The 20,395-nt window shown below is 50.2% G+C and overlaps 1 protein-coding gene across 1 annotated transcript in view; it reads right to left on the bottom strand.

The window, feature by feature from the left end:
- COPA (COPI coat complex subunit alpha) overlaps positions 1 to 20,395 on the bottom strand; it is a 65,799-nt gene that overhangs the window by 594 nt on the left and 44,810 nt on the right. The window contains exons 18-32 of the mRNA XM_081968338.1: positions 18,610 to 18,772; positions 17,885 to 18,031; positions 16,768 to 16,957; positions 16,244 to 16,339; positions 16,045 to 16,133; positions 12,331 to 12,454; positions 12,118 to 12,207; positions 10,184 to 10,293; positions 8,439 to 8,516; positions 7,564 to 7,632; positions 6,764 to 6,900; positions 5,205 to 5,391; positions 3,876 to 3,986; positions 3,108 to 3,269; positions 329 to 523 (exon numbers count right to left, since the gene is read on the bottom strand). Of these exons, the coding sequence (XP_081824464.1) occupies positions 329 to 523; positions 3,108 to 3,269; positions 3,876 to 3,986; positions 5,205 to 5,391; positions 6,764 to 6,900; positions 7,564 to 7,632; positions 8,439 to 8,516; positions 10,184 to 10,293; positions 12,118 to 12,207; positions 12,331 to 12,454; positions 16,045 to 16,133; positions 16,244 to 16,339; positions 16,768 to 16,957; positions 17,885 to 18,031; positions 18,610 to 18,772 (1,948 nt within the window). The remainder of the gene's footprint in view (positions 1 to 328; positions 524 to 3,107; positions 3,270 to 3,875; positions 3,987 to 5,204; positions 5,392 to 6,763; positions 6,901 to 7,563; positions 7,633 to 8,438; positions 8,517 to 10,183; positions 10,294 to 12,117; positions 12,208 to 12,330; positions 12,455 to 16,044; positions 16,134 to 16,243; positions 16,340 to 16,767; positions 16,958 to 17,884; positions 18,032 to 18,609; positions 18,773 to 20,395) is intronic.

Raw genomic sequence — 20,395 nt, 5'->3', positions numbered from 1 at the left:
CCTGGGGGCTGACGGAGAGCCGCCCGTCAGCCCTCAGGTGGAGAGTCAACAGCCCCCACGTCTGGAGGTGACTAATGAAGAGGAGGAGCAGCTGGGCCCAGTGCCTGATGTGCAGAAGGCAGAGGAGAGGAGTGGAAATCTATGGGCCGGTCCTTGGGACGCAAGAGCCACCGCTGCTAGCGAAGCCCCACTCTAGGAGTTCTGATGGATCGTGCTGGGTGAGGAATTCTGGGAGTTGAAGTCCAGGGGGCCTAAAAGTCACCAAAGTTCGGAATCCCCGCCCTGAGGGATGTGTCCAGAGAGATGACAGAAAAAGCAAACAACTTACGGTGGTGACTCTGCAGATCTGGCCGCGGAACTCGGGCAAATAGCAGGCCCCGCTCAGCGGGCACTTCTCCACCGGTTTGCCCCGGTAGATGGGCCGGAAGGAGGCAGCGCAGATGTCGAAGGGGTTGTGCATGTCGTAGTTGAGCTGGTGAGCGTCGCTGGGGTTCTTCTCGCAGGCCGAGAGGATCTTGCGGGTCTGGAGGAGCCGGGAGGAACAGCCAGAGGGCGGGCGGTGAAAAGGGGGCCCTGGAACGGCGGCTGCTCTGCGCCCCTCCGCTACCCACCCCCATCCGCTGTCCGGTGGGGCTCCCACTAGTAAGGGGGTTTCCAGCCTGGTGTTACACAGGAGTGACAGGATTCCTTTGGGATGGGGGCACTGAGAAGGCTACCCGAAAGACTGGAAGTGGCCTGCCCCACATTGCCTGGAAGAGCCCTTTGTTCCAAATAATATTTGTTTTTCTTTCTTTTCCTTCCTTCCTTCTTCCCCATCCTTAATTCCTCTCTCCTACCTCTTTTCCCAGATTTTTTTCTTTTCTTTCTTTCTCTTTTTCTTCCTTCCTCTTCTTCCTTTTTCTTAATTCCTCTCTTTTCCCAGTTTTCTTTTCCTTCCTTCTTCCCCATTCTTAATTCTTATTTATTTATTATTTTATTTCTTAGATTTTTAGACCGCCCCCTCTCCCAAAAATTCCTCTCTCCTACCTCTTTTCCCAGATTTCTTTTTTTCTTTCTTACTTTCTTTCTTTCTTTCTTTCTTTCTTTCTTTCTTTTTCTTTCTTTCTCTTTCTTTCTTTTGCTTCCTTCCTCTTCCTTAATTCCTCTCTTCTCCCTCTTTTCCCGGTTCTTTCTTTTTCTTTCCGCCCCCTCCTTCTTTCCTTCCCTTGTGTCTATTTTCTTCCCATGTATCTACCTACCTACCCTCTACCCTCCATCCATCAACCTATCCCCTATCTATCCACCCATCCATGCATTATATCATCTATCGATGTCTGTTTGTGGCGGTGGTGTTGATACCCACTTTTGCTTCAATGTACTTTTTGAATGATTCATCAGAAACTAAACTGAAGCAAGCTTGGAGAACAAACCACTGCCAAAATCTAAAACCAGGGCTACAAATATTTTCTATGATGTCTGTTTGCTTCTATTTCCTTACATCTCTGGCTGCACCTGCCTGCCTGTCTAATTCATGTCAAATCTATCTCACAGAAAGTGAGCCTGGGAGGCAGAGAAGCCCCCCAATAAAGCCACAAGGCCTTCGCTTATTCATCCTTTAAGGCCTCGGTGCTCTCTCGGAGAAAAGCTGGCTTCAGTCCTCCAGATCATGGCGGAGAGGGTCAGTGTAGAAGGGTTCATGGAATAGACATGGTTAGAGGTCAGCCAATGGGGACTGTTTGGTGACCTGGGCGTGGCTTCAGCTCACTGATAAAACCCCTTTTATTTAATTGGCAGTGACTTCCCCTCCAGCAAAGTCTTTCCTCTCCCACAATCTTTCAAGATCGTTCACAATTACCAATCTTTCTTAGGCTTGGAGAGTGGCCAGGCCGAGATCTTTCAGACGCAAGAATGCAGGAATGAACGAATGGTCTCCTGCAAACTCCACTCCCCTGTCGCTCCTCTTTTATTCCCTCTGGGAGGGGCCCTTCCTCATCCACCTGTGCATTTACTCCCAAGTCAACCCCTGTTCTTTAGCTGTTCCCTTTGTCTGGCAACTCTGCGCATGCGCACACGGGGAACAGGCTCCAGTTGTTCTTCTGCCTCACTGATGCCTGACTCTGAAGGCAGCTGATAACTGTCAGACGGCCCTGGCCCCCTCTCTGCCTCCGACACAGAGCCCTCCTCAGAGCCTTCCCCAGACTCCAGGACTCCTCAACCTCCTCACTGTCTGAATTTGCTGCCAGCTCCACTGACCGCTGGCAGGCCACAACACCTGCTGACTTATTTACTTGTGTGCTGGTTGCATTGCTGCAAACTCTAACAGGGGGCGTGTGATCCCATCTTCCCCCCTTTGAGCTGGGCGACCCCTCTTCTGAATAACACGAGATTCTCCGCTCTCACATAAACGCTCCTCTTCCAGGCCTCCCACTCAAGTGCCTTCCACGAGTTGAAAGAGAAGCCCCCCCCCCAGGTCAACGTGTGAAGCTTCCCTAACCTGCTCCCGAGTTGCCATGGGCAGGGGGATGGGGGAGGGGGGGTGGGATCGATGCAGCTGCACCCAGGAATTTGCACTTCAGTCAAAACAAGACACATCCCAGCTGGCCGAAGTCAAGGCCATCTCCAGAGAAACCAGCAACGGCCGGAGGGAGTGACTTCTATGACCCGCGAAATTGCTTCGTTGGGGAATGTGGCTGATGACACACCTTGGGAGGGGGAGGGGGGAGGAAACGGGGTCAGAGGCAAGGGGCGAACCGAGTGGAGTCGGAGCTGGTTTAACAGATTTAACAGAGTTGGAAGGGAGCTTGCAGGTCATCTAGTCCAACCCCCTACCCAAGCAGGGGACCCTACGTCTGCCTCTACCGAGGACTGAACTCACAACCTCCTGATTGTGAGGCGAGAGCTCCACCTCTAGGCCACAGCAGTCCACACGAGAGATCCTAGCTTTCTAGGACTAGCTTTCACTAGGTCCATGCCAACATGGCACTCGTAACGAAACAACTGGGTTTTTCTTAAAACTTTGCTTGAGGCTCCTGCTTCCATTAGGGCATCGGTCGGAACCCCAACACCCGAGAGGCTTCCCACTTCCCTCTGGAGACCCCCGTCGGCCTCTCCCTGATCCTCCCACTCACCTGCTGGGCCACCTCAGACTTGGGGCCGAGCTCCAAGAGGCGGCGAGCGAAGGTGGCGGCCGTCTTGAAGTTCTTCAGCTTGAAGAAGAGGTTAAGGGCCGTCCGGAGGACCAGGATCAGGTGGACGGGCTGCAGGTTGGCGTGGGTGAAGTAGGCGGCCATCTGCAGGGGACAGCGTGTGTCCAGAAAGGGTTTGCAGGAAAGGGGAGGGGAGGGGGCTCAGACGCAGAGACTCCAGGTCTGCTCCTCCACAGAAGAGGAGTCCAGCAGCCCCAGAATCCCCCAAAGCAGCTGGAGACCTGAGACCTCCGACCCCGGGACTGCCCACGCAAGGCCAAGAATGCTGACCCTATCCCAAACACTCCCCAAACACTCCGCTGACCGACCGACCGCTTGGTGCAAAGGATCAGGACCATCCGTGAAGTGGAGGTTCAGAAGATTTATTGCCATGAGCTTCTACATGAGGATCTAGTCAACTAAGGTTCAACGCCCGATTGGTGCCAGATAAGGGACAATACAATTCAAGAGGGTTGGATTTTGGACCGTCTGACGGCAACGCAACGATGCCAGGCTGATGACTCGCTTAACTCCACCCTCAAGCTCTGCCTGCTCTTCTGGATCAGCGTTTTTCAACCTTGGCCACTTTTAAAAGTCGTGGACTTCAACGCAGGGAATTCCCCAGCCAACTCTCCTGGCCAGGGAATTCTGGGAGTTGAAGTCCACTGTTCTTCAGGTTGCCAAGGTTGGGCACCAGCGCCCGACACCCACCTCGCAAATGCGCTTCTGTTCCTCCAGGGTGTCCTTGGGCAGCTTCTTCCTCTCCAGCTCCATGGAGAGCCCCACGACGTACTCCCTGCAGATGGCGATCAGCTGCTGGGCCTGCAAGGCGTGGAAGGAGAAGCCGTGAGTGGAAGCTCATCGGGGAGGAATTGTTCTTGCAACCACGAGGACAATTACTCAGTGGCCTCCAGAGGTTGCAGGTGCTCCATAAGAAGAGATCACACTCTCAATTCATAACCATACACGTACTCCCAGCAGCCAGGATTGCCTTCGCACAAAATTGGGGAAAAAACCAATACACCCTCAGATGAAACTACAATCAGGAAAATACTTGAATGCGCAGAAATGGACAAATTGACAATAGAAGTAAAAGAAAGAGAAGAATCGGACTTCTATAAAGTATGGTATAAAACAGGGGTGTCCAAACTTGGCAACTTTAAGACTTGTGGACTTCAACTCCCAGAATTCCCCAGCCAGCAGAGCTGGCTGGGGAATTCTGGGAGTTGAAGTCCACAAGTCTTAAAGTTGCCAAGTTTGGACACCCCTGGTATAAAATATACAAGTGGCTAGAAATCAGAAGCCAAAACCGGAAATAGAGAATACAAATAGATGGAGATACAAATGATGAATATTACTATAAGTGTTAATATTATGATTGCTACATCACAGGACAAGGTTATAGTGATAGGAAGGCAATGCAGAAGGGAGAATTATAAAAGCTAGGCGGGAAAGCCGATATTGAAAGCTGTAAAATTACTCTATACTGTTATGTTATGTTTTGTTTTGTTGTGTTTTTTTCCTCCTTGTTGTGTCTTCTTTACTGTTTTTAAAGATTAAAACATTCAATAAAAATCAATTTAAAAAAAGAAGAAGAAGAGATTAGACAACATGTGTCTGGAATGGTGTCCGGTCTCCTGCTTGACCAGAGGGTTGGATAAAAGACCTCCAGTGTCCCCGTCTCCTGTCTCTTCCCTAGACCAGCCAGGCCCAGTTCCTGCAACCGTCCATCGTCTGTTTGAGCCTCCAGTCCCCTCATCATCCTGGTTGCTCTTCTCTGCACCCTTTCCAGGGTCTCAACCTCTTTTTTATGGTATGGAGACCAAAACTGGATGCCGTATTCCAGGTGTGGCCATACCAAAGCATTATAGAGTGGTATTAACCCTTCACGGGACCTTCATTCTCTCCCTCTGATTAACGCAGCCTAGGGTTGCGCCGGCTTTTTGGGCAGCTGCTGCCCACGGCTGGCTTAAATTTATAATGACGTATTCATGGGTATTTCGAGCGGCTGCCCGACTGGCGAAAGGGAGCAACGCGCACCTCAGCAATCTCCTGCTTGTTGTCCACCACCACCAGCGGGACGCTGAGCAGGACGGAGCGGAATTTCTCCACGGCCTCCTCAAACTTGCCGGCCGTGGTGAGCTGGTAGCAGAGCTGCAGGCGCTGGATCAGGTCGTTGAGCTTCAGGCCCACCGCCGGGACGGCGTTCTTCACCCCGGCGTCTTTCCTGGAGGGAACATCCAAGGGGGGGGGGGGGGAAGGTGAGCACAGAAGCCGGGAGGCTGGAACCACCTCAGTCCTGAAACTCTGCCAAGAACAGGGGCCTCGCAAACCAACGACGGAGACTCCGGTGGTCCTCGACTTACGACCGCCATTGAGTCCCACATTTATGTTCCCACGACGTTGGTTAAGTGGGTTTGCCTTCATTCTACAACCTCTCTTGCCAGTGTTGTTAAGTGAGTCTCTGCAGCTATTACGTTAGTGGCACGGCTGCTCCCCTGCTCCCCTCCCCGATAGACTTTGCTTGTGAGAAGGTGCAACCGTCGTAAATAGGAGTCGGCTGCTAAGCACCTCAACTTTGATGAAGTGACTGTGGGGGTGCTGCAACAGTCGTAAGTGTGAAACGGTCGTGTCACTTTTTTAGTGCCATCGTAAGTTCAAATAGTCAGTAAATGAACTGTTATAAGTCAAGGATTCCCTGGGGAAAAAGATAAAGCCCCAAGGCCAGTAGGGTCTTCAGTTCAAGGCATTTTCCTGGGTGGGAGGCAGGCCAGCGGTGAAATGCTCTGAAATCTGCTACCGGTTTGTTTCACGCATGCGTGCAAAACACGTGCCTTGCACTTAGGCGCTAAGAAGCCTTTTCTGAGTCTGCAAAGGTCAGTAGAACAGTGAAGGGGGGGGAAGAGGGGGGAACAGCTGTGGTGCGCGAGTTACATTCGCCAGAAAGCAGGATTTTCTGTTTTCCAGTGAATATAAATCTCACAGCCCAGCTGATGGTCGGAATATTTTAAAAGCATTTTTTTTTACTACCTATTCACCCGAAACCGGTAGTAAAAATAAGTTCCAACAATCGGCTGTGCCGTGCGATTTCTAGCGAATATCAACTCACAAAGCCTTTGTGTATCTGCTATCAAGTTGCAATGTGAGGAAAAGGGAGGGAGCGCATTCCACGCGTACCTTCGGCTAGAGTCGGATCTCAGATTACGACAGCAAGCTTGGGAGGGATGCACCTCATGGGTGAATGTGATTTATGACACAGAGTGAGGGGAGGGAAGGAACAGGGGCAAAGTTCAGCCATAATTCAAATGAGGCTAAGATCTGACTGCAATATTGCCGAAATGGTGCTCCTAATAAATGACTGGATCTCATTTGAAACTTGGCTCGAGGCTCATGAATTAATTAGGGCATCTTTCGGAAACCCGACAGAGAATATAAATCACGCAACACAGCTGATTGTCACACAGCTGACTACTGGTTCGCCCAAACCGGTAGCATTTTTTACTAAAGGTTCGTCCGAACCGGTAGCATTTTATCCCTGCACCCACCAGCTGGCATTCCCAGCAACGCCAGGATAGCCAGGCGCTCGGCCTGCCACCTACCAGTTGCGATGGGGATATCCATACATCGAGGGCAGGCTGGGCAAAGCGTGGTAGGTGGTTCTGCCCCGGGCGTAGGTCTGCAGGAAGAGCTGTTTGTAGGGTGCGAAGGTGACCACTCCCACCTGGTCATGGAGGAGCTGTGGAGGAAACAGATGGGAGTATCACCGGTGCAGCTCAAGGCTGCCTTGCTAAGAGTTCTCCCCAGCCTCCAGAGAGCAGCTGTTTGTCCAACTTGGCAACTGTAAGATGTGTGGACTTCAACTCCCAGAATTCCCCAGTCAGCTAAACTGGTTGGGGAATTCTGGGAATTGAAGTCCCCACATGAGTCTTAAGGAGCGTGTGTCAACTCCTAAAGTTGTCATGGTGAGAGAAGTGGGGTGAGCACATTCCACGCATAGTTTCGGATAGAGTCGGATCTCAGATTACTACAGCAAGTTTGGGAAGGGTGCACCTCATTGGGGAATGTGATTTATGACACAGACTGAGGGGAGGAAAGGAAGAGGGGTAAAGTTCAGCTATAACTCAAATGAGGCTCAGAACTGACTGCAATAAGGTCTTGCCAAATGGTGCTCCTAATAAACGACTGGTTTTCTTTTGAAACTTGGCTCGAGACTCATGAATCAATTAGGGCATCTTTCGGAAACCTGACAGAGTGAGTGGTTTGACAATGATCTAGTTCTTGCCTCAAAGGTATTTTCAAATTAAGACAACATCCATGCCACTTACAAATATCAACACACTGCACAAGTCCAGAATGGCCAATTTCCACCCCGCTGGGATAAATACCCTAGAGAACGTACCCTCATAGCTGTCTCAAAAGAGCCGGCCAGGATGTGATCCACGGGCAGTTGGGAATTGTTGCACCAGACCTAAAGGAGGGGAAAAAGAGGCTAGAAATAAACTGATTTCAGCAAAACCGGCTCTATAACTCCCTCTTAAAAAACAGGACTTCCTCTTGGCAGAGAAAGTTGAAATTCTTATAGAAGAGAACAGTTGAGGTTCAGGATTGAACTGTGGGGTTGCTTGGGGGCACATTTCATGACCCAACTAGGTAACATCATCAGTGCTAGAAGGGAGGGGGGTTGTGAAATGGAGGAGGCGGTGGAGGAGACTGTGGGGTTTTTATAGACATTTCATGACCCAACTAGGTAACTTCATCAGTGACTTTCCTCCTTCCTTCCTTCCTTCCTTCCTCCCTCCCTCCCTCAATCCTGATGCTCTCAGAGCTTAGTTGTTCTCTTGCCCACATTTCATTAGTGAACTAGTTAACAACATCAGCACTAACAAGTAGATAAACAGGGAGCAAACTCCACACTTAGTAGCACTGATGATGTGATTTGGTTGGGTCATGGAACGTCTTCAGGAAAACCATCCAATCCAGAGAGCCCTCAGGAACCCCACAGTTAAAACTCTGGACTCCTCTGCCTGCCTAAAGCACTTGGAAACCCCTAAACAAGCCAGCAACTGCCAAATGACCCTGGAGGAAGTTTGAGGGGGTCTGAGAAAGGCAGGGACCCTTCAAGCCTTAGTCTTGAGACAGGATCTCTTCTTGCAGGGACCAGTTCTCCCAGCTCCATTGGGGGTTTCCTCAGCGGGATCTGTTGTGATTCTAAATCCGTTTCGGGGGTGGGGGGGAGGGAGGGGCTCCCTAGATCTGTGCCAAGAGCTTTCCCACCTGGGCAGGGCTGGTGCCTTTGGTGGGTGGTACGAAGAATCCCTCTTCCGCTTCGCCTGTGGGGCCCGCAGGGACGTCCTACAGGGAGGGAAAAATAGATGGTAAAATAAATGAATGAAACGTTTGCCCCCTTACAAGGCAGTCCTCGAATTACAGCATGCATTTAGGGACCATTTGAAGTTGCACAATGGCAATGAAGAACTTTTACGACCGTGGCAGCATTTCCATGGTCACATGATCAAAATCCGTGTGCTTGGCAACCGACTCGTGTTTATGACGGCTGCAGAGTCCCCCAGTCATGGGGAGGCCAGGTTCACTTAGCAACCTTGTTACTAACTTAACAACTGCAGTGAATCACTCAGCAACTGTGCCAAGAAAGGCTGTGAAATGGGGCAAAACTCACTTAACGAATGACTTACTTAGCAACACGAATTTTGGGCTCAATTGTGGTTGTAAGTTGAGGACTGGTGGTTTGGCATTGAAAAAAGTCGGGAATTGCTAGTGTTTTTGCTAACACAATCCTGGGTTGTATAAACAGAGGCATAGAATCAAGATCACGTGAAGTGTTAATACCACTCTATATAAAGCCTTAGTAAGGCCACACCTGGAATCCTGCATCCAGTTTTGGTCACCACCACGCTACAAAAAAGAGGCTGAGACTTTGGGAAAAGTTCAGAGAAGAGCAACTGAGAGGATCCAAGGCCTGGAGACTAAAACATACAAAGAACGGCTGCAGGATTTGGGTCTGGCCAGTCTAGAGAAAAGAAGGACTAGGGACATGATGGGAGCGTTCCAGTACTTGAGGGGCTGCCCCAAAGAAGAGGAAGGGGGTCAAGTTATTCTCCAAAGCACCAGAAGGCAGGACAAGGAACAATGGAGGGAAACTAACCAAGGAGAGAATCAGCCTGGAATTAAGGAGAAACTTCCTAACAGTGAGGACAATTAACCAGTGGAACAGCTTGCCACCAGAAGTTGTGACTAACTCCATCACTGGAGGCTTTGAAGAAAAGACTGGAGAGTCACTTATCTGAAATGGCATAGGATCACCTGCTTGAGCAGGGGGCTGGACTAGAAGACCTCCAAGGTCCCTTCCAGCTCTATTCTATTCCTACTCCTCTCTTCCCACCCTTCTCCTTCGTTCTCTCGATTTTCTATCTCTCCTTTTTTGTCTTTTTGTCTTGCGAGGACAATGGAATAAAGCTGGAAAAGAACAAACAGAAAAGAAAGGAAAACAGCCAATACGAGAACAGAGCTAGAATCAGTATTGCCAACAGCTGTTATGGCACCAATGCCCCGCGTGTTTATCACCAAACAATGCGCCTCTGGTGGAGGTGGGCTGCTCCCGGTTTGCTCGCGCGCGTGCTTTGCACTCCCAATTTCCCTTTGCACTCTCAATTTCCCTTTGCACTCTCAATTTCCCTTTGCACTCCCAATTTCCCTTTGCACTCCCAATTTCCCTTTGCACTCCCAATTTCCCTTTGCACTCCCAATTTCCACTACCCGTTCTACCTAGCACCGCACCTCTGCCACATACACACGTACACCCAAATACACACAATGAGACACGTTTTCAATCCGTGTCCTGCCCTGGTTCTTGGGGAGGATGGGGATCATAGTCTAAACCCAAGGGAGGAAAGCATGAAGAGGCAGGAGGATTTTTAAAACAATCCACTAAGCTCCTGATCACACGGGGCCCCTAGGAAAAGGCAGCCCAGATCCCAGTCGTACAAACTGGGTTAATTTACCAGTTCTGGAGGAAGGTCCAGATCTTCCTCAATATCCCATCCGCCTCCTTCCTCCTGGCCTTTGCCCAAGCCGTCCTCGCCAAAGCCTTCTCCGGCGTCCACGTAGCCATCTGAACGGAAAAAAGAAAGGGATTTTTTAAAAATCAGTTAATTAAGGGCGACGTCTCTGCAGTTAAAATAAACAGATTTTTCAAGGCTGCACTAAAGAGCGAACCTTGGTTGTTTCTCCTTTGGAAAATTACGGTTCAAAAAAAAACTGGGGTGGACTTCAACTCCCAGAATTCCCCCAGTCAGCACAGCTGACTGGGGGAATTCTGGGAGTTGAAGTCCACCCCCCTCTGAAAGGGGGCAAACTTCAGAAACAATGAACTAGTCAGTCAAAAGATCCCAACCTTTTGGAAAGAAGAAAAAGGAATTAAAAGCAGAATAAAATGAAATATGTTAACACTGCTAATGGTAGGTAGTTAATAGGATGTGAGGGGAATAGACTGATACTATGAATTGTGGGTAATTAACTAAGTGAAATGTTTATGATATAAAAAATTAAATTTGAGGATGTATGCTATCTATAGTAAAATAGAATAACGGATGGAAGTGAAATGTTAAGAGTGATTAACCTGGAGGGGCAAATAACGATATTGTTTATCCCCATTAAGAAGAAATTAAACTTAAGATGGAAAACGTGGAAAGAAAATAATACGGCTGAAATTGGAAATGGAAATATGATGTAAAACGAACTATGCATATGGGAAGATGTTAAGGGGGGAAACCTTTAACCCACTGTTTATAAAAGAATTGAAATATATAAAACAAAAAAAAACTTTGTTTAAGAAAAGATCCCAATTAAAAGATGTGTCCCAAGAAAACACTTCATGAAAACTTTTAAAATAGACCTATATTAATAAAAATAACATGTATGCTACTGAGATGCAGTTCCTGATCATACATCATCAATATTAGTGACACATGATTTACTTTTCACGTGTTCTTTTCTTTAAATTACTGCTGACGGAATAGTCTAATCCGCAGACCATTTCTGTAGAAATAAATTCAGTGAAATGAAAAAGAACTACTTCATGTCAATTGAAAGCCTACACCTTTTGCCAGTAGGCTAAATATCATGCTATTATTTTAGGAGGGGAAAATCCATTCTAACTGGAGAAAAAAACATGGCAATATTGACATCCAAAATGCATGTAAACAGATATTCCATTCCACAGCATACAAACTCCTTCCAAACTTGAGGAAACCGCAAAGCAGTCGTTCCATGATTGCAATGAAGAAACAGCCACCGGCATAAGAAGAAATACACTTTGCACATGCCTAGACGGCCAGTCTATGGCCGGAATTTGGGGTTCCTTCCCAAGACTTGCCCTGCTACACCCTCTGTTGTGGCCTGCCAGCAGAGCTGGCAGCAGATTCGGACAGGGAGGAAGATGGGCCAGTCCTGGAGTCTGGGGAAGGCTCTGATGAGGGCTCTGTGTCGGAGGCAGAGAGGGGGCCAGGGCCCTTCAACAGTTATCAGCTGCCTTCGGAGATAGACATCAGTGGGGCAGAAGAACAGCTGGAGCCTGTTCCCAGTGTGCGCGTATGCGCAGAGTTGCCAGACGAATGGAGCAGCTAAAGAACAGGGGTCAACAGGTGGATGGTGAATGGCCCATCCCAGAGGAAATAAAAGAGGAGCGACAGGGGAGTGGAGTTTGCAGGAGACAATTAGTTTATTCCTGCATTCTTGCCAAGCATTGCGCCATCTGAAAGATATCGGCCTGGCCACTCTCCAAGCCTGATCAAGGTCGGTAACTGGGAGCTCCCTTGAAAGACTGTGGGAAACACTTTTCTGGAGAGGAAGTCACCGTCAATTCAATAAAAGGGGTTTATTGGGACCAGGACTCGGCTTCGTGCTGCTGGGGAAGTCCAGGTCCGAACACCCTCACCTTCATCCAGCTGCAGCTCGGCGTCTTCTCCCCAGCCTTCGGTGCCCACGGTGTCGATATCGATGTCGGCCGCTAAGGCGCCTCCTTTGCCTGCGGGGAGGGAGGGAGGGAGGGAGCAGCTCAGGTATCTGGGCGTCTGAAAGTGGCTACACACACCGCCCCAGCCCATAAGGTGTGGGTGGCACGCCAAGATTGAGAGAGGGACCTGCTGACCTTTGCTGGCGATGGTGCCCTCGAAGAAGCCCTTGGAGACGGTCAGCAGAGGCCAGTTGGTGTCCAAGGGCATGATGGGGGCCGGCGGCTGGAGCAAGCGGGCGTTGGGGTCAATCTCTGGGATCTAAAAGAGGAACAGAACAACCTTCAGAGGTCCTGGAAGGGGCTGCTGCCGTGGCCCCATTGGACCCATTCGGAGGAGTTGGAACCAGACTGTCCGTCCCTTGGCATGTTTGTAGCGGACAGGGGCTGAGGACGATGCTGTCCCAGGCCCCTCAGGCGTTGGGGGGCGTTGGGGGGCGTTGGGGGAGGTGGTCGGCTGGATGGAGAGCTGCCTGCCTGCACAGACACGGGGGAGGATCGGCTGCTGACAGGCAGTGGGGCTGATAGGCAGCGGATCCCCTCTGATGAGGAACAGCTGCCTCCCCCACTGATCGGAGGGCAGGGAGAGCAGAGCTTGGGGAAGCCCAGAGAAAGGCTGCAAGGCTACTTGGGAAGAGATCGCCCCACCCCCCTCCTCCCATCTGGAGTGGAGTAACTTAAGGAGAAGCCCCGGGGAGTTAGTCTTGACCAAGAATCCCAAAGTTGTCATTGTGAGAGAAGGGGGGGGGGGGAAGTGCATTCCACGCATACTGTCGGCTGAAGTCAGATCTCAGATTATTGCAGCAGGCTTGGGAGGGGTGCACCTCATAGGTGAATGTGATTTATGACACAGACTGAGGGGAGGGAAGGAACAGGGCTAAAGTTCAGCCATAAATCAAACAAAGCTCAGACCTGACTGCGAAAAGATCTTGCCTAATGGTGCTCCCAATAAATGACCAGTTTTGTATTGAAACTTGGCTCGAGACTCATGAATCAATTAGGGCATTTTTAGGAAACCTGACACATGGTTTGTTTTGGATTACGCTGCCCCAGCTTTGACTCGTGCCTTTTGGGCTTGTTTTGAGGGCTGCCGTTGGTCTTGCCCCGCCCTCGCAGGCTGCTTTTGCCCTTCGCTTTGCTCTACCTTCAGAACTGCCGCCTTTGCCCTGTCCCTTGACTTAGTGGCAAGGACGGCCATTTGTCTTGTGCCTGGACCTGGCCTTGTGGGTTTTCCCGGCAATACCTGGGCTTTTGTTTGGCCGACTGAGGGTGGCTGCTTTCAGGGGAGCGTGGGGTGGAACCTTACTGGTCATTGTAAGCTTGTCTGTTGAAGAGCAAAAAAGCAGGGGTCCCTGACCCCTCGGTTCATGGACCGGCATCGCGCCGTGGCATGCCAGCAACTGGGCCATGCAAGAAAGTGAAGCCCATACATCCGAAAAAGAAACGACCGTATTTTTCGGAGTATAAGACGCACATTTTTCCCTCAAAAAAGAGGCTGAAAATCTGGGTGCGTCTTATACACTGAATACAGCATTTTTTTGCTTCCTGAAACTGCGCCCCTTCACCAAAATGGCCGTGCCTAGCCTTTAGGAGGCTTCCAGAGTGCTCCTGGGGGCTGGGAAGGGCAGAAATGAGTGACAAAAGGTCCATTTTTTGCCCCCACCCCACCCCCAGGAGCACTCTACAAGCCTCCTAAGGGCTATTCATGCCCTTTTTTGGAAAAAAAAACGGGCCCGTTTTCGTTAAAAATGTGCCATTTTTGGGAGGTTTGCAGAGTGCAAAAACTTTTTTTTTAAAAAAATTTCCTCTTCAAAAGCGTGCTGCGTCTTATACTCTGAAAAATATGGTAGCTAAAAATAAAGAGAGGAATAAGGGGAGATGGGAAAGAGAAATTTGGGGGATACTCAAAAAATCTATCGAAAAGTGAGAGGGAAAATACGGAAAAGATATAAGACACATAAAAAGGAGAAAAAGAGAAAATTTAGAAAGGTGAATAAGTAGAATGATATGACTCAACAGAAAGAAGTATTGTAAACAAGGTAAAAAATATTTTTTAAATTAGAATGTGTGGGGATTATATTAAGAAACTTAAACCTGTTAGAGAATTATGTTACGTCGATTGTTGAAATCTGAAATCTGAAGATTCATTTTGTTAGAGGAAAACAGATGGAAAAGAAATGATCAGTTGTTTATTTTTAAAGAGAGAAAGAAAAAGTATACTGTTTGTACAGGTGAAAAAAACTAGAAATTGGAAAATAGGAGAAGGAAAGTGATACGGATAAAATTGGACACAATGGAAAATAGAATGTCTTTTGGTGGGAAGGTTAAAGGGGGAATTCGGACAATCACAAAAGAAGTTTTATTACGTAACAAAAATAAATAAAAAGGAAATAAAAAGAGAGTTAGGCAGCACATGAAACCAAGGAAAAAAACCTCTCTCCGTGGAACCGGTCCCTGGTGCCTCAAAGGTTTTGGGGGCCACTGCAGTAAAGGACCCTATAAAGCAGGAAGTCTCCAACCTTGGTAACGTTAAGCCTGGCGGACTTCAACTCCCAGAATTCCTCAGCCAGGAGAGTTGGCTGGGGAATTCCGTGCGTTGAAATCCACAGGTTTTAAAAGTGGCCAAGGTTGAAAAACGCTGATCCAGAAGAGCAGGCAGAGCTGAGGGTGGAGCTAAGCGAGTCATCAGCCTGGAATCGTTGCGTTGCGTTGCGTTGGAGACCTCTGCTCTAAGGGCTTGTCTTGCCTGGACCACCTGGGTCATCACAACACCCACATCCAGCTATAGGTAGTCCTCGACGTACGACCAGTCACTTAGCGACTCTCTGAAGTTAGGACAGACCCAGTGGTGGGTTTCAAATTTTTTTAGAACCTCTTCCGTAGGTGTGGCCTGCTTTGTGGGTGTGGCTTGCCAGCAATGTGACTGGGTGGGTGTCGGCAACTTGTAAAGTGTGGTGAAACTCACTTAACAACGCTCTTGCTTAGCAACCAAAATGTTGGCTCAGGAACTCTGGCATTGAAGCGCGCAAGTCTTAAAGCTGTCAAGTTACAAGACCCTTGCACCCCTAACCCTTTAGAGAAAAAAAACCCCAGGGGTGTTCAAAGTTGAAAGCTTTAAGACTTGTGGACTTCAACTCCCAGAATTCCTCCTCTTGCTCTTCATCTTGATGATGTCCGGACAGGCGGGGGGGGGGGGGGAGAGCTGGAACCGGTTCTAAACGTCACTGTAGATTTGTGGAAGCTCTTCTATAGAAGAGGTTAGAACTGGCAGGAACCCACCCCTGGACAGGGCCCTCCAATAGGTACAGGTGTTCCTCGACTCACGTCCCTACAATTGAGCCCAAAATTTGTTGCAAAGCAAGGTAGTTGTTGAGTCGGTTTTGCTTTCATGCCACCGTTGTTAAGTGGATCAGGGTGGTTGTTAAACTAGTGAGATGGTTGTTAAGTGAATCTGGCTTCTCCACTGACTTGGCTGGCTGGGAGGACACCAAAGGGGGGGTCACGTGACACGTCCCCCCCAGGATACTGCAACCGTCATAAGTATGAATCAGTTGCCAAGCATTGGAATTTTGCTCACGCGACCACAGGGATGCTAGTTGTCAGTGTGAGAAACGGTCGTAAGTCACTGTTTTCAGTGCCGTTGTAACTTGAAATGGTCACTAAGCGAGCTGTCGTAAGTCGAGGACTGCCTGGAAAGAGCTGTTTGAGAAGGTCCTTCCCATGGAGCTAAGAAATCCGTGGAGAGGTTTTCTCCTAGAAGGAAGCAGCCCCCTTCTCAGCTACAGCCTGCCTGGGGTCAGCAGCCCCCTTCCTGCTTCTCCGACTCTCCGCGCCGCCCCTACCCCAACTCACCACCTCCTTCTCAGGGTCAAAGGTCTCCTTCAGGTTCTCCGCTTCCTCCTCCAGGCCGTGGGTAGCAGCGGTAAGGAAGGCCAGCGACTCTGCAGGGAAAGCCAGCAAGCAAGAGGCCGGGTGAGGGGACAGTGCTGGCGGGAGGCTATGGGAGCTACTTGGGGGTGAGGAACCCAGCCAGGCTCGCTGGCGTACTTACTCTGCCCACAGCTCTTCAGGATCCTCACCCTTTCGGCAATGTCGCCCAGGTAGAGGGCGTTCTGGTAGTGGCCGCTCATGTCTTTCCGGATCTCGGCTGCGGGGAGAAAGAGGGTCAGGACTCCCGCCTGCCTCCCAGAGCCTCCTTTAGGGCAAGGCTGCTCTACCCCAAACCCTCCACGCCCTCCGCCAGGCTGGGCAAGGGGAGCCGGGTCTCCGTTTTTCAGCAATGGGCATCCTGAGGCTCTTTATGGTTGGCACCCATCACAGAGGCAGCGCAAAATGCTGAGAAATTCCTAGATGGCAAGGCGTCTGCTAAGCGGGTCAGAATCCCCGGATTCTCAACTCTGGCAGGGGAATTCTGGGAGTTGAAGTCCACCCACCTTCAAGTAGCAAGGGTTGAAAAACCTTGCATTATACCCCCCCCCCCCCCGATGAAACCAACTCTCCCTTCCCAATTTCCAGCCCCGCAGGGCCAGTGGGAGGGGCATCGCGAGGCAGGTCAGGATTGGTCCCGGAACGCACCGATCCTCATCATCTTGCGCAGCTTTTCCAGGTTGCCGGTGATCAGGTAGAGGAAGGAGAGCTTGTCGAAGTTCTTGGTGCGCTGGTAGCACATCTCCACGATCTGGTGGTTCCCTTGGAACAGAGCCACCTCTCCCAGCTTCTCCCAGCAGTTCTTGTCGTCAAGGGCTTTGGCCGCCTCCAGAGCAATCTGAGGGGACACGGGGTGGGTTTACCTGAGAATCCGTCAATAGCAAAGGTGGGAGGGAATGGGTAGGAATGTGGGGGGGACGGGGAGGGAAGTGGGGGGGCAAAGGAACGCGAGGAACGCTGGCTCAGAGGCCGAGACAATGCTGGCCTCCTTTGTTGGGAATTCCTGCGAGATGGAAGAGTCCGTTTCCCACGCAAAATGAACGCAGCTGAATTGGACAGTAAATAATGGCAGAGGGGAAGGCCAGGGGAAAAGGGAACACGAGCTACGCTATTTGCGCGCGAAAATATCAGAATTGGCTTCGCTGCTTCCAGTAAATTATACTCTTAAGAGAAAAGAAATGTCCCAGAACCCTTTTTTTTACTGCTAGTGGGACGGTTGACATTAAATAGGCTATGAGGGTGGGTGGGGTGATGAAGTCAATGGTTTTAGGACAAGCAAATTCAACAGTAGGGGAAGGAATTCCTCCCTCCCTCCCTTCCTTTTCCTTCTTTCTTCCTCCCTCCTGTTTCTTCCCTTTCTTTTTCTTTTCTTTCCTTTTCTTTCATTCTTTTTCTTCCTTCCTCCCTCCCTCCCTCCCCTCCCCTGCTTTTTTTCTTGTGATTAACCCAAAGTCACTCAGCAGGAAAAAGGCAGGACTAGAACTCACAGTCTCCTGGTTTCTAGCCTGGTGGTTTAACCGCTAGACAAGCTGCTCCCCCCCCCCCCCCCCGCAATACAGTAAAGCAAGATATATAAAAACAATTATAAAAGCAGATTAAAATTAATCTGTTGCAATTTGCTTGCACAAGCCCCAAAGTGGAGCGCTGCCCGCCCCCAAAGAATCTTGATGGAATGGAGACAGAGGCACCTGGGAGCCCCTCCCTCCCCCCCCCCGGGCATTCTCTTCCTTGGAGATCCCGAGAGGGACCAGGGCGCAGAACCCACCTCAATGTTGCCGCATTCCAGAGCCAGGCTGAACCGCGTCTTCTCGTCCTTCACGAAGTGAAGCGCCACTTCGGGATAGCCCTTCTTCTGCAGGTAGGCGATGATGGACTGGCCCACCAGCTTGGCATTGCGCACCATGTGCAGGACCTCCAGAGGGGGGTGGAAAAATAATCTAGCCTTAGATTTCACACGTCGCTCTACGTCTCGTCCGATAAACTGGGCTCACAGGTGGGTTATCTGAGAATCCGTCAAGAGTTTAATCCCTTCAAATAGCTTAATGAAGCAAAGCCAAAACAGGACTTTCACTCCCAAACAAGCTAAATTAGGGGATTGAAAGAAGCTTGATCAAGAAAGCAGGAATGGATTTTTGTGCGTGTGTGAAATCAGTGCTAAAATAAATCCCTGCTTTGGACGTGTGGTAGAGGGACTTAAAACCCTTAATTCGAATGATTATTCCCCTCTTGAATGCAGGGTTTTTCAACCTGAACAACTTTTTAAGATGCGTGGATTTTGCTGGCCGGGGAATTCTGGTCCAGGTTGAGAAAAACGGCTTTAACATATTCGGTTCCGTCCTTTGTCAGGATTCTGTTTCCTCCAGGAGTCCAAGGTGTCTTGTGAATCGCTCTGTGCTATAAAAGCCACCTCGGGACCCCAACGGTGCCACGGAAAGGCCACACGGTAGGGAAAGGCAAATCCGACCAAGCCATCGCCCTTCCCCAACCCACCTCGTCGTATTTCCGGTTGATCAGGGCCAGCTTGAACTTGAACTCCGTGGGGTCAATGGTGAGGACGCGGGGCCGGCATTCGCGGTCGAGGCAGTAGACGTTGTTGCCCTTCACGCGTGTCACGTAGATGGGCAGGTCCAGCGTCCGGATGATCCCGTGGTCCCTGGAAGGAGGAAAAGACGCATCCTTTGATGTGGAGAGAGAGAGGAAGGACCATTTTCCTCCCATTGAGGCACAGTCATAGAATCATAGAATCCTAAAAGCTGCAAGGGACCCAGGAGGTCTTCTAGTCCAGCGGTCGCCAACTGGGAGTCCGTGGACCACTGGTGCTCTGCGAGAAAATTTCGGTGGTCTGCAGAAAAACTATTTGCATTTTTTAAAATTGCACTCAATCAGGGGTGCTCAAACTACGGCCCCTGGGATGGATACGTGCAATGGACGCTTGTGTGGCTGCAGAGAGTCTCTCCCTTGGGGGTCCTTTTGTGGGGGTCGGAGAGGGGCAGAATTTCCAACTTGGGGTCTGCTTCGGCCTCCTGGTGGGGGGCTTTGGGCGAAGGCTCGAGGGAAGAGCCGCTGGTGGCAAAGAGCCGGAGGGCCTCATTCCAGTGGGACGGCATCACGGCCTGGAACTGTGTGAGGCACGAAGATTCACAGCCTGCTGCAGCACCTCGTTGGTGGATGTGATTTATGACACAGACCGAGGGGAGGGGAGACAGAGGGGTAAAGGTCAGACACCATTACTCGGAAATCAGATTGGGCTCCGCAGCAGAAAATGCCAAAATGTTGTTCCTAATAAATGACTGGATTTCTTTTGAACTTTGTCTGGAGGCTCGTAAATTAATTAGGGCCTCTTTTGGAATCTTCACACTGAGCTGTTTTCAACTCTTTCTCCTGGGGGCTGCTTAGCTCCAGCAACTGCTTCCTGTTGGGGCCCTAACGAGCCCGGGGGGTCAAGCGAGGAATGGCTGGCAGGGGAGAGGCAAATAGAGGCTGGCCAAGCACCCCTCAACGTGAGTGGCATTGAGTTGGCCATGCCCACCCAGTCACGTGACCACCTTGCCACGCCCACCCTGCCAGTCACTAGGCAGATCATATTAGTGGTCCGCAGGATTTAAAATCATGAACGTAGGGGGGTCCCTGAGGTCCAAACAGTTGGTGACCCCTGCTCTAGTTCATCCCTGCCCAAGGCAGGAGACCTTATTTATATATATAGTCCTGGACTTAAAGCCACAACTCAACCCAAAATTTCCACTGCTAAGCAATAAGATGTAGAATTGTATATCACTTCATGGTGCTCTGTAGCCCTCTCTGAGAGGTTCATCCTGCCAGCCTCTTGGCTCCTCATTCTCCCAACCTCGGAAGTGGGGAGGGCTGAGTCAACCTGGAGCTTGCTGGGGTGGAATTCCTGGCACCAAGCAGCTGGTTAGCCTGCAATGCTGCCTTCTAACCCCCTGGGCCAGCAGGGCTCAAACAAAGGAAGTGTTCGGTCAGCTTCGCCCCGTTTCACGACCTTTTTTTGGTGCAGTTGCTACGTGAATCAGTGCCGTCGTTCAGTGAATCTTGCGGTCCTTAAGCAAATTCGGCTTTCCCGCTGATTCGGCTCATTGGAAGCCGGTTGGGAAGGTGGCAAATGGTGATCCCGTGAATCCAGGATGCTGCAACCGTCATAAATATGTGCCAGTTGCCTAAATTTTTACAGGTAGTCCTCGATTTACGACAGTTCATTAGTGACCACTCGAAGCTACAATGGCACTGAAAGAAGCGACCTATGACCACTTTTCACAGT

The sequence above is a fragment of the Natrix helvetica genome (assembly GCF_964273705.1).
Source record: "Natrix helvetica genome assembly, chromosome: 16".
In the NCBI taxonomy this organism is placed as follows: domain Eukaryota; kingdom Metazoa; phylum Chordata; class Lepidosauria; order Squamata; family Natricidae; genus Natrix; species Natrix helvetica.
The sequence above is the reverse complement of the archived record's forward strand: the minus strand, read 5'-3'. Positions and strand labels throughout refer to the sequence as shown.